The 12,086-nt window shown below is 44.2% G+C and overlaps 1 protein-coding gene across 2 annotated transcripts in view; it reads left to right on the top strand.

The window, feature by feature from the left end:
* Positions 1–12,086, top strand: part of MACROH2A2 (macroH2A.2 histone) — a 28,700-nt gene that overhangs the window by 230 nt on the left and 16,384 nt on the right. The window contains exons 1-2 of one of the 2 annotated variants that reach the window (XM_067299732.1): positions 861–878; positions 7,136–7,368. In XM_067299732.1, coding sequence (XP_067155833.1) covers positions 7,197–7,368 — 172 coding nt within the window. In that variant the 5' untranslated portion in view covers positions 861–878; positions 7,136–7,196. Of the gene's footprint in view, positions 1–860; positions 879–7,135; positions 7,369–12,086 lie in introns of those variants that run through there. The other variant, XM_067299731.1, reaches the window with a different exon arrangement.

The following is a 12,086-nucleotide window of genomic DNA, read 5'->3' as shown; positions in this document are numbered from 1 at the left end:
CGCGCGGCGGCGGCCGTTGCGGCGCGCGCGGGCGCCGGTCGCGGTGGGGGGGGGGGCGCGCGCCCAACCGCCCCCTCCCTGGGGGCTGCGCCGGGGCCCCCGCGTGCGTGTGTGCGTGCGTGCGGCTCCCCCCCCCCTCCGCCCCGGAGCGAGGCGAAGCCGAAGCACTTCCCGTTCCGGGGACGTGCCTCGCGGCGGGCATGGCCGCCTCCCCCCCCCGGAATCCCCCCGTGGCGGCGGGAGCGAGCCCGCTTGGGGGGGGGAGCGGTTGGGGGGGGGGGTTTGCGCGGGAAAGCCGGCGGCCACTCCCCCCCCGCCGCCGCGCCTCAGGGCGCCTGCGCGGCCCGCGGGTGAGCGCGCGCGCGCGGCGCCGGCACGCGCCCCTTCGCTCACAGGCTCCCAGCCAATCAGCTCGCTCCCCTTAGCCCGGGCTCCGCTGCGGCCGCCTCCTCCCGTGCCCCGCTCTCAGGTGTTTTGGCCCCTGCGGCCAATCAGCGAGCGCGGAGGAAGCGGCAGCGGGAGGGGGGGGGGCACTGCCGCCGCTGCCGAGCTCGCGCCGCGCTCCCGGCGCTGCGGGCGGCCAATGAGCGTGCGCGCGCCGCTGCCGCGAGCGGAGGGGGCGGGGCGCGTGCCGCCAGGCAACGGCGTGGGGCGCGCGAGCGCCGGGCGGGGCTGCTAACGGCCGGTGCGCGGCCCGGCTCCCCGCGGTGCAGCCCGCGCCGCAGCCGGCCCCGGCGTAACGGGAGCGGCCTCGGCGGCAGCAGCGACGCCCCGCGGGAGCCTGGAGGCCTTGGAGCTGGGGCCCGCTCCCACGCGAGCTGGGCTGCGCTCTGCTGTACGGGGAGCAGCGTCCAAGGAAGGACTTGTTTCGGAGCGAGGTTAATCCCTTCAGTCTCTGGATGTTCCCCGAGGCGGCGTTTGCCCTACCGTGGCACTCAGCGCCTTGGCTGTCCCTGTAATTTCTTCAATTTCCCTCTGCCAGGACGTGTTTTGTTGGCTTTGGTGTGCCTTTGATGCCTCTTTTAGCACGAGCGTGTTCTGTGTCGTTCTGGGGCAGGCTGAGCCTAGGGGACGTGCTCTTTGCCTGCTGAATGCTGAGTTGTGCCCTGTTCATTGGTTTTACCTTGCCAGTTGAGTCAGGAAATAAGTTTCCGCCTTAAATCTTCTGAATCATTTTAACAAAGTGGTGTTTGTATGTGAGCATGCGGTTTAGGATGACCCCTAGATATAGTGTCTTTGAGTCACTTGTGAACTTGTAACTATTCAAATAGATTTAAGCTTAAGATGAGGAAAATGCAGATATCTTGATATCTGCATTTCCTTGCGTGTCCTGGATTTCAGTCTTTTTTTCCTGAGTTCAAGTTTTCTCAGTATTGGGAAGCCAAGCACATGTGATTAGCATATGTGAACCATCCAGAAATGATGTTCAACACATCACTGAAGAATAATTTCAGTAGAAACGGTCCCAGTGCAAAGCCTTGCAAGGACTCTGGTGCTAGTTCTGTGACCGAGGCCACTCGAAAATACCTACTGTGAAGCATCAACATCTAGCCATTTCTGAACATTTCAGCCTGAGTAAAAATAGCCAGTGTGAGCTTCTGGTTTAGCTCACAATATAATGTCTGTATCTAAATGTCCAATTATAGCAGCTATTTGAAGGAGGGCACTTGACATGTTGTGTTGCAGATTAGTCTGCCAGGTGATGTTGTAGCCACCTGTGAAGTCCAGAAAGACAGATGCTCTTTTCTTCATGCACACAGTGAGTGGTAGCCTGCAATAACTGCTGGTTCAAACTGATGAGAAATTTGCCTAATCATTACTCAGATATTTACTGATAGCTAGTTGCTAATGTGCATTTCATATTGGTGCAGTTATCTTAGCTTTCCTGTATCTTATGTATGATCTGGGATGTAAAGAATAACAGCCGAGATTTACTTTGTTTTCCTCCAGTGTTGCAACAGTCTTGGTGATCCATTGTGCAAACTAAGACTGTTTTCTTTGGTTGATTTTGGTGTTTTTTCTTCCTGAGAGAGAAGTTTAGACTGTTTCTCTTGATCAGTCTGGGGAGCTTGCTTGAACTGATGCAAGTCTGTGGTGGCTCAGGAGAATTCAGAGTCGCAGTTTATGAGTTTTTGTTGTAACAGATAGCCTAGGATGTGTCTAAGAAGGGTCCTTGTGAATGTAAGAGTGCACTCTCATTTCTCCCCTCTGTTAGGCTGTTAACATCACTTAATAGAAACAGCTTCTGCTTCAGACTTGAATGAGCAGATATCCTTCTAGATACTGTTCTTTTTGATCAACTATTAAATCAAACCATCTTTGTTTTATTTAATAACTCTCTTCAGCAAATCTTATGCATTTTTCACTGCACTGAACTTTCTGGTATGCTCTCAAGCTTTCTTACCAGGTCTTGACATGTTAATCTCTAAAATTGTTTCCAGGCTAGCTTTTCAAGTACAATTCAGGCTCACTTGGAGGCTGAAGTCTCTTCCTGTGTCCCTAGGTTATTCTTGCTTTTCTAAAAATGTCTTCTTACCACCTAAAGATGATTGTGTAATTTTGTTCTTCTGAACAAAATTACTGTTCATCAGTGTAGGAAGGGCTGGAATGTGGTTTTAAGATTGTTTGGTAAACCTCGATCTGTCGGGATGTGGGTGTGGGATGCAAATTGCACAGTGGTCAGTGAGTTTAGCAGAAAGTTGCAGGGTAGTCTGTTGTTGCAGTGAACTTGTGGATTAGTCATCACTCTGTGCAGGTAAAAACAGTGGAAGAGAATGGGGTGTTAGGGTCTGTAGTGGAGGAGCCCTCCAAGTGGCCAAAGGAAAGCGCTTTCCTCCAAAGCGGATCCACTGGAGAGTGGGGAGGAGGCCTAGCTCTTTTTCCAGGGGTCAGAAGGAAAATGTTGCTGGTTGCTTTTGGCTCTAAGGAAGATATAATTCACTGAGGAAGGCTCAGCTTGCAAAAGTCTACCCTGTTTTCATCGCATTGTGGAGATCTGGTAGCTATTAAATCCCCCATAGCAACAAAGGGATGTTGGAGTCATGGCAGAGTGGGAGTGTGCCGTGACCAATTAGGAGATTGGCTACATTAATGGCTTTAAATTGCCCAATCCTCATGATGTCATGGTAGTCAGATATAGATGCAGTTCTTCCAACTCAGCTAAGATGGACTTCACATAAATGACATGGCCATATTTTTTAATGCAGAGTGTAGTTTATAAAGGCAAACCCAGAGATAATGAACCAGTTGGCAATAAGGGAATTAATACAGATGGACTCGAGTTCTTTCAGCTGATAAGCCCTTGACATTTAGCTGTATCTCCTGAAGAGAACAATTAGGACAGAAGTGCTCAACTTGTAGCTCTTCAGCTGTTTGCAGCTTTGGAGCAGTTCAGATGGGCGCATTGCGTAACTGGTTTCAGGTCTGACTTGATTTGCATCCTCCTAGGTAAACCAAATCCTTGCCTGTGGGAGAAATGAGCCAGCAGGGCCCCAAATCCTGGCCCCTGGGGCCTAGCTGCAGGCCGAACATAACCCTTTTGTGTGAGAGAGCAGTGAGATCACAAGTATCGAGAGTCACCTGTTGTGTAGCCCTTAGCATCCACTCTGAAGGACGCATGGCAGGGGGTAGTTGGCCATGCCAGTTTGTCACATTTCCTTTGTTCGCAGTCCACAGTAAGTATACTGTAATAGATTTGACTGTGTTGTAGCTTTGTTTTCCACCAAAAGTCATCTTCCATAGAGGAGAAGGCAATAATAGAGCTTCATGGTATTTCACATGTTTATTTATATGTCACTGCCCAGTATACCTGGTTCCCTATAAGTTGGAAAGAAGAGAGAGAGGGAACTTTAGTACAGTTTTGAAACCTTTTTTTATGTTTAGGCTCTCACAAAGTTCTGCAAATACACCTGATCTGTTACCTGCAGTGTATTTATAAAAATGCTTTGGGAATCTAAAGGTTGCCTTGATGGTAGGGAAAATATGGCTGTGAGACTTGCAGTGGCTGTGAGAGATTATGAAAAATAAAGGGGTAAAGAAGGAGGTGGAAATGTAGATAAGGCAAGAGAAGAATGAGCCAGAAGTGATTAATTATACACATAAATTTATATAATGTAATAGTATGCCCTAGAGTGCTGTGCTCAGTTATACAAGTATGTTTTGATATTCAATCACAAAGACCAAATACAACCACAGTATTTTCTATGGATGCAAACCTTGTGACGCTGCTTTTTTTACTGATTTGCAAGCAACTGGGATTTGGTACTATAGGAATAAATACATGAGAGATTAGCTTAATATGATTTTGATACATGGTTCTTCGCAGTGCATTCTTTCACTGTGGTTCTCTGTAGGGATTTCAGTGCGGGACAGAATTCTTGGGCCATGAAGCTGTACTGGTGGTATTGTAGGAATCAAATCATAACCTAGTGCATACATTTATGAAGTGCCATCTTAAAATGAGTTATTGTTGCTCATATTACTCATAACAGAAGGCTGTTCCAGAATTTCTTTCCTCTGATGGCTAGAAACCTAATTCCCAGCCTACATTTATTCATTAATTTGAATGTCAGTTGTCACACGAACTCAAAAGGACACTTTAAAAAGGTTAATCAGTAGCATAATATAAAACTGAACATTTATAAAGGATTTGTCACAAATTACAGATTTCAGCGAATAAGAGGACTGGAGAAAGGGACCTTGAGAGATTGTCTAGTCCATCCTCCTGTCCCAAGTCAGATCCAATGCTGCCTGTGTCTTTCCTAACATATATTTCTCTAACCTGTTTAAAGCTGTTCTGGTAGAAAGATTCTGTGGCCGTCCCAGGTGATCTGTTCTGGTGCTCTGCTCTTCTTCCGGTTATGAAGCTTTTGTAAGAGTTCCTCTCCAGCCTGCTTTTTCTTCCTATCTGACATGTATATATGGAACACTTATTCCCTGCATCTTTGAAGCAGTCTTTTAGGTCTTTGAAGACCATTATCGTGTCTTGCCACTTCTTTTAATTTTTCTGTTTAGTTTATGTGTCTGAGACTGCTGATTATTCTTATCACTGTCCTTTGGATTCTCTCTAATTGCTCCACGTATTTGAAGTGAGGTATCTGGAGTTGAACATAACTCCTCATCTAAGGCTTGGTGCTGGCTGCTGATGTTATTCTTTCTTTTTCCACTGTAACCTCTTGGCCCTGTCAGCAGAACTCCATCCTGGCAGTTGTTCCCTGTCTTATAAAATTGGTTACTCCTGAATAAATGCAATTAATACATTGCTTGGGAATTTTTGTTGGCTTGTATCTGTTTAAAGTGGCCATTGCCTTTTAATCTGTAGTTAGCAAAAAAAAAAAAGTGGCAGTTTATTAACCCTTTTACTGCCATTCTTGATTCCAAACTGGTAGTTCTCATGCAACTCAGAATGGGATGATGAGCAACATAAATTTTGATGAGTCCATGTCTAATAGGTTTACTGGTTTAATCTTTCCTAACTTTAGTTAATGTGTCTATATAATATACTGCACACAGAAAGAAAAGTTATCTGGCTTATAGACAGGCACACACCAGGGTTTTTTAGGTCCCCGCAGACCCTGTGGTGATTATATTTCCTCAGCATCTTAAGTGGAACCAGTGTTCAATTGAGATTATCATAGAAAACCACCCTTCAATTTGGCAGTTACAAATGAGCAGCTTTCTGTGACTGTCTGGCTTAGTATGGGACAGGTGACCCTCTTCATAGGTGCACTTAGTTTGTAATAAGCAGGGTAAGGACCAAATACAGATTTCTGTGCCCTCTTCAAATGAATGTTGAGTGTTCCCAAGGGTTTGCCATGGTGTCAAAGACTTTCTTTAGAAGGCTATTTAAAATGCAGATTGTAATCTCACTGGTCTGGTGCGATACAATTTCACAGTATCTTTTAATGTCATCAAAATATTATTCAAATTATTTTCCTTCTTTTGTTTCCTTGTTTTACTGAAGTGAATGAATACTGGGAATTATGTAGTTATGCATTCATTAACGGAAATGTCTTCTGCAGCAGTCACACTCTTCCTTTACTCCTGAGGAAGGAATCTGGATCTACTGTGTTGTAACTGGGATCATAATTAGGCCACTAGGGCAGCTATCAAAATGGAGTTAAAAACATTCTTTGGAAACAAAGTTAAAACTTCACCATTATTTGACTTGGAATGGGAACTGTGTGTGTAGTTCAGACCACTTGCACTCTAAAGTGGACTGGCTGACTCCAGGGTTTGTAGGGTTTGTCATCTGTTTACCTGGAACCTCATGGTTGCCAGAAAAGCAAGGAGAGAACTAGATTCGTTTTCTTTGCTCCTACGTATAGCCTAAGTTGGGTCTTCAGGGGGAAAAAACATCTTCAGAGAGCTAGATGAACAACAACAACAACAAAAATCAGTAGCCGGTCCTTTTAAGATGAGAGGTTAAAGAAGTCCCTTTACATCTGTGCAGGCAGGCTTGCACAGCTCTCAGTAGCTGCTGTGACGGTGATCCAGAGAGAATTATTAAAGCAGTGAAGTCTGTGAGCTGCCGCTTGGGGCTCTGTTCCTGAGGCCAGAGCAGTGCGAGAGGAGGTGCATGAAGTACAGCTGTTTCCTGGCTTCTCATCTTAAGGCATACATACCAAATTCAGTGAAGCTGTATTTTTAAAAGACCTGCGAAGCTCCCTTAGGTAGCTTTTATAATCTGTTGTGCAAGTGGTACAACTTCCTCTAGTTTTTGGTGAGGATGGTACCAGTGTCTGCTTTTCAGCTTGTTTTATGCTATCCATTACACCAGTTCTCCGTTGTTTATAACTTGCTAAACTTAACAATCGACATTGAAATTTTCCATGCTGCTGCTGTCTGCCTTGGTGTGATTTGTTTTTTTTTTTTTAAAAGATTCATTTTAATATATATTTGACTTTCTTTTTACTTTCCAAACCATTTTTTCTGTGGCATTGTTAAACTAATAGTGCAGTAGTCAAGGGAAAAGCTATAGCAAATGTTCCAGTTATCCATCCTTTAATGAATAATGCTTCTACTTTAATAGTTATTGAGATGGGATTTGGATTTTTCCTTCTGTAAGAACAAGGAGATCTGTAAAGATGTTTCTCGCATACTGAACACCAATCCAGTTTTTCTTTTTCTCTTGTAGCTTTTGGATTGGAGCAAGGAGATAAGAATTGCCAGCAAATTGAAAAGCACAAAGCTGCAAGATGTCGGGCCGAAGTGGGAAAAAGAAAATGTCCAAACTATCACGCTCAAGCAGGGCAGGCGTTATTTTCCCAGTGGGGAGGATGATGCGCTACTTGAAGAAAGGGACATACAAGTACCGGATAGGCGTTGGAGCACCAGTTTACATGGCAGCCGTCATAGAATACCTAGCAGGTAAACCAAGAACCTGATACTGGAAGTGCTGATCATGCACAGAAGTTAGGGATATCCATGGGACATGAATGTGATCAGCACCTCTGAAAATCAGGCTCTGAAAGCATAGAATATGTCGAAATTTGCTTAAAATGCTTGAGGGAATTAATTTGCTTCTTGGAAAGCTTGAGGATAGAAATTTTCTCCTTTAGAGGCACAATGCTTGATTACTAGTTGGAATGATTATTTTTCATTGCTCTGCAGAGCAAGGAGTCACATCCAGGCAGTTCTTGTTCAAGAGAAAACTGATATGAAGCAGAGGTTTGATAGCTTTGGAGATGAATAACACAAGAGGAAAAAACAAATTCACCTTGTACATCTATAGTGCTTCTTAAGTAAACAAGCTGTTTTCTTGGCCTCCTCTCTCCTCTCAGAACACTGTCAAAGTGTTATGGAACATAAATGTGGTTCACCTGTGTTTAAAAAAAATCCTTTTGGGTTTCTTCAATGTATAAAAAGCTATGACCATGTCAGGGTTTAAATCTTCCTGCATGCCAGAAGTTTTCCTTTCACTTATGAAACTGACCTCGCTTCAGAGGAAGGGGCAGATATCACACTGTGATACTATATACTGCGATATACTGTGATATATTGCAGTATTTCATACTGTCCTATGAAAATATCTGTGCTCAAATTCTTATTTAAGTGTGGAAAATAACACGTTAGCAAATCGTTATAACACTCAGTGGAGAGAAGAGTGTGGTTCAAGTTACTCTAGGTGTTACAGATCAAGACTGAGGTGCATTAGAGAATCTGTGAAGAATCACAAGCCTGGAATTAGTTGAGTTGATTGTGTTTCAGGCGTATAGTTTATCTCCAGAATGGCATGGAAGAAGCTTGCCTGGAGCCTGGTTGCCCACATAACAGCATACCAGTCTTTATGTAAATAACTGCTGTCTCCTTTACACATGAGAACCTGCTCTCTCAACCAGAAGGTAAAAACACTATTTCCTTTTAAAGGTGTGGAGACAAATTGAAATAGTGATAATAAACTTCGCACGTTAAATTTCTGATGATGCCTAATAGCATGTTACAGAAACTTATGCGTTTGTGCCAATTAATTGCAGGATCAGAATCCATCTTTTTTTTCTGAGGCTATTTTTGAAGCTGGAATGAAAAAGTATTGCTTATGTGGAAGAAATATAAACAAAATGTTTAAACTCACATTTATGCTCACCTCCATCTCCTCTAAGAGATAAGTCCAGAAAAAGAGCTGGCTTTAAAATAAAACAAAATGCCTCTGAAAAGCAGAATCAAAGTCCAAAATGATGAGCACACTTCCCCCTCTTTTGATGTTTTACTGTGTAAGAACCAACATGTTTGTTTTAAGATCATTTTGTAGTCATCATTCCTCTTAGGGAAAGATCAGTTCTGTAAATGATCTTGGAGAAGATCTTTCACTTTTTAGAGAACGTACATTTATTCATATTTGCACGATCCTGTTTTATACATTAAGAATGAAGTCTTGGAACTGCAGAAATCTCTCTCAGTGGAGCTGGTGCAGCTATCCTGTACAGGGGAGGTCTGTGACTTGCAGAGCTTGCTTAGCTGTCTGCAATATGAAGTGTCATGCGGCAAAGATGCTTCAGTGGCTGCTGGGAGTTAGATGAAAAGGTGGAGGTACAAGGTTCAGAGCTGTTGTAGCTTCCCTGCTCTACCACAGTGGTTTTCAAACTTGTTTTGGTTTGTGGGCTCCTGTATGTTTTCTAGTGGAGGTTCAGGTCTCTTTAGGAATGTCATAAATATGGATTTCTCTATATCAAAGTGTATTTGACTTTCTTTATCATCGATTGTGGATCCCCTAGAAGTCATCTACAGATTTCTGGATGGCTGGGTATCACAACTTGGAAACCATATTACATAGGTTTTGGAAACTGCAATAGATTTTATAACTGACTAACCTGCTACATAATGGTTCTGGTGACTTTCAGTCTGGGGAAGAATACTTCTTTTCATTTCCTGATCCATGAAAATCCGTAGCATTCTGATGAGTTTCCTTGGATAAGCATGTGGAGATAATCATTCTCTGAGCTGTGGCAGTTATTACAAGGTGTAGTAATAAATTGTCAATAACGCGTCTGGTTCATGCAGCCCTTCTCCTGTAGCGCAGACTGAGTTATGTTCAACTTTTATAACATACAGCTCAGCACTGTTTATCTATTGTCTGAACTAGGGCAGTGTATATGTTGGCTCTGCTCCTGTCTAGTAAGTGCAGTTTAATTTAAATCTTTAATTTGGAAAGGGCAGATTATATGTAGGTCTACACTGTGTTTTGGAAAAAAAGATTGTGTAGTCAACCAGGCAAGATAATTGCTAGATATGTAGGCCTTGGGCCTATATAAATTGTAAAGGAATGTTGTTTTAAGCAGCTTGGTTCAGCAAAGAGATTAAGAAGACTCCAACTCTGTATATATGTATCTGTAACAGAATGGAGTAATGTTTCTGAGCAAACACTTTTTTTTTTTTTAATATATAGTGATATTTCTAAACCAAAGTTTCTCTACCATGTCCAGAGTTGTTGTTGTGTTTTTCTTTTTTTTCTTTTTTTTTTTTTTTTTTTGGAAAAGATTTCAAAGAGGGATAGTTCAATTAAAAAGCAGTATGTCTAACCTTCCTGATGTGGATATTCCTATTATGTATGTGTGAATATAGTTTTCTTTCTGGGATGCCTTTGGAAACAAAATGTGTTTTCCTGAGGCTGTTGTCAAAGAAGGTGTTATATACCAAACTGGTAACACTTCTTAACTTAACATTATCTGATACTTCCTCTCAAATTCCAGTCTTCACTCACTCATTTGTGAAAGTGAAGTCATTCACTGTGAAATGGTGACTACTTGGGTTGGAAGTCTGCATACAGGGGAGCTGCTTCAGGCTAAATTTGGGGGACTGGGAGTAAAGGAGCAGGAGAATTTTGATCTGGTTCTTTGACCATATCAGAGAAGCAGGTTTAACAATGTTGTTTTGTTATGTTAAAGCATTCTTCGGAACTTTTCTTCTAAATGCATGGGTGCTCCTCTGCATTTGAGCAGAGACTGGATGTTTCAGGAAGGGGGAAGGGTGGTCTCTGTCATCTCAGAGTAATCCGCTCTGTTTGGCCAAGATGTAAGTTTAAAAAACCACAGATTGCTCTTGCTTCGGTAGAAACTTCTTTGATTTTAACAGCCGAAACCTCCGAAGACTTGGCCCTCACTGAGCATGCTGCAGCCTCTCTCAGCTCCTAGTGCTGCTAGACTGCCTGTGCACCATCCCCACAGAATGACGGAGCATGCCTCAACTTCTCTCAGCTCCGACGTGCGACTGGACTGCGCACGGCCCACTCCACGCAGTGACTGAGCAGGCTTCAGCCCATAGCTACAGGTGCTCAGAAGGACTTTCCCTCTCACTGCTGTTCCTGGCTGCTCCTGGTCACAGCACTGAGAGCCAGGGAGTGTGGTTTTGGTGGTCTCAGTGGTACCAGGCAGCACAGAAGAGAAAGCTCGCAGAGCCAATAAAAGCTGCAGGAGAGGGTGGGCTAGAGGTCTGAGGAGACTGGGACTGAAGTCAGGGTAGAGGGTCCTTGAATGGGAGTTGTAGGAGAGGCTGATCCTGCTTACTGACCATGAGGTGGAAGGGCAGGCTGGAATTAAGTGGGTAACGAGACTGAGAGTCGGGGGACAGGTTCCAGATTGGTCAGGCAAGGAGACTGGGAACAGACTGTAGGTTTTTGGAAGCAAATGGTTATGGGAGAAGAATACCAAGATTAGACACAGAGCTGGGGATATGGGATCTGGCTAGTGGGGAGAGCTGAACTAAGGACCACTGGCAAAGGAAACTGCAAGGGGAGTCCAAGTATCTGTCAGGAAGCTGGATAACAAGGTGGAAAATTAGAGTGGAGGCCAAGGATTGGATGGTGGGGAATGTTGATTTTAAAGAACCCGGAAAGGAAGATTGAGCCTGAGTATTAATACAGATGAGAATAGTGGACAGGAGGCAGAAACCGAGGCCACCTGGGAAAGGAAATGGGGATCTCGGATTTAGATTGCCTAGGAAAGGAGTTGGGCTATGGAGCTGGCAAAGCAAGACATAATTGGAATAGAGGCAGGATAGATGAGGCAGAGTCAAACCTGGATCAGAACCGTCTGTTAGCACTCATCCACGGCCTGGAGTGGACCAATGATTTGTCTGGGTGTGACTGGCCACCCGTGTGGTCTGTTTAAACCCTACGTTTGGGTTGCCCTGAAGCACAGAGCCTCCTGAGTAGCATCATCTGGATGGCACGTATACATCTTGAGCATCCTTGTTGCCAATCACCACGTAGTTTAGACTCCCTTTTGGCTTTGGTATGTGCTGTCTGTCACAAGCCACTAGATCCCTGTTTTTTCCTTTGTTTGCAGCATTACTTGTGGCTGCACCTCGCAGCCATTATCAGTGCTGAATCTGAGCTGTGGGTTGTCAGCCCCATTGTTAAAATGCCAGCAGGCACTGCAGCTTATCGCCAGAAAAGGTACTTTTTAACCTCAGTTGAGTAGCTAATGTGAGGAAGTTCTCGTCAGGGATCTAAAGCTCTTTTTTATATCCTCTCTATCCTCTTTCAGACCTTAGGCTTGAAAGTCATATAGCAAAACTGCAACTTAGTTCCTATCCAGGAGGCTGAGTTTACTGGAACAGTCTTGGACTCCACTGGCTTCGGAGTCAAAACC

This window comes from Apteryx mantelli, chromosome 7 (genome assembly GCF_036417845.1).
Source record: "Apteryx mantelli isolate bAptMan1 chromosome 7, bAptMan1.hap1, whole genome shotgun sequence".
In the NCBI taxonomy this organism is placed as follows: domain Eukaryota; kingdom Metazoa; phylum Chordata; class Aves; order Apterygiformes; family Apterygidae; genus Apteryx; species Apteryx mantelli.
The sequence above is the reverse complement of the archived record's forward strand: the minus strand, read 5'-3'. Positions and strand labels throughout refer to the sequence as shown.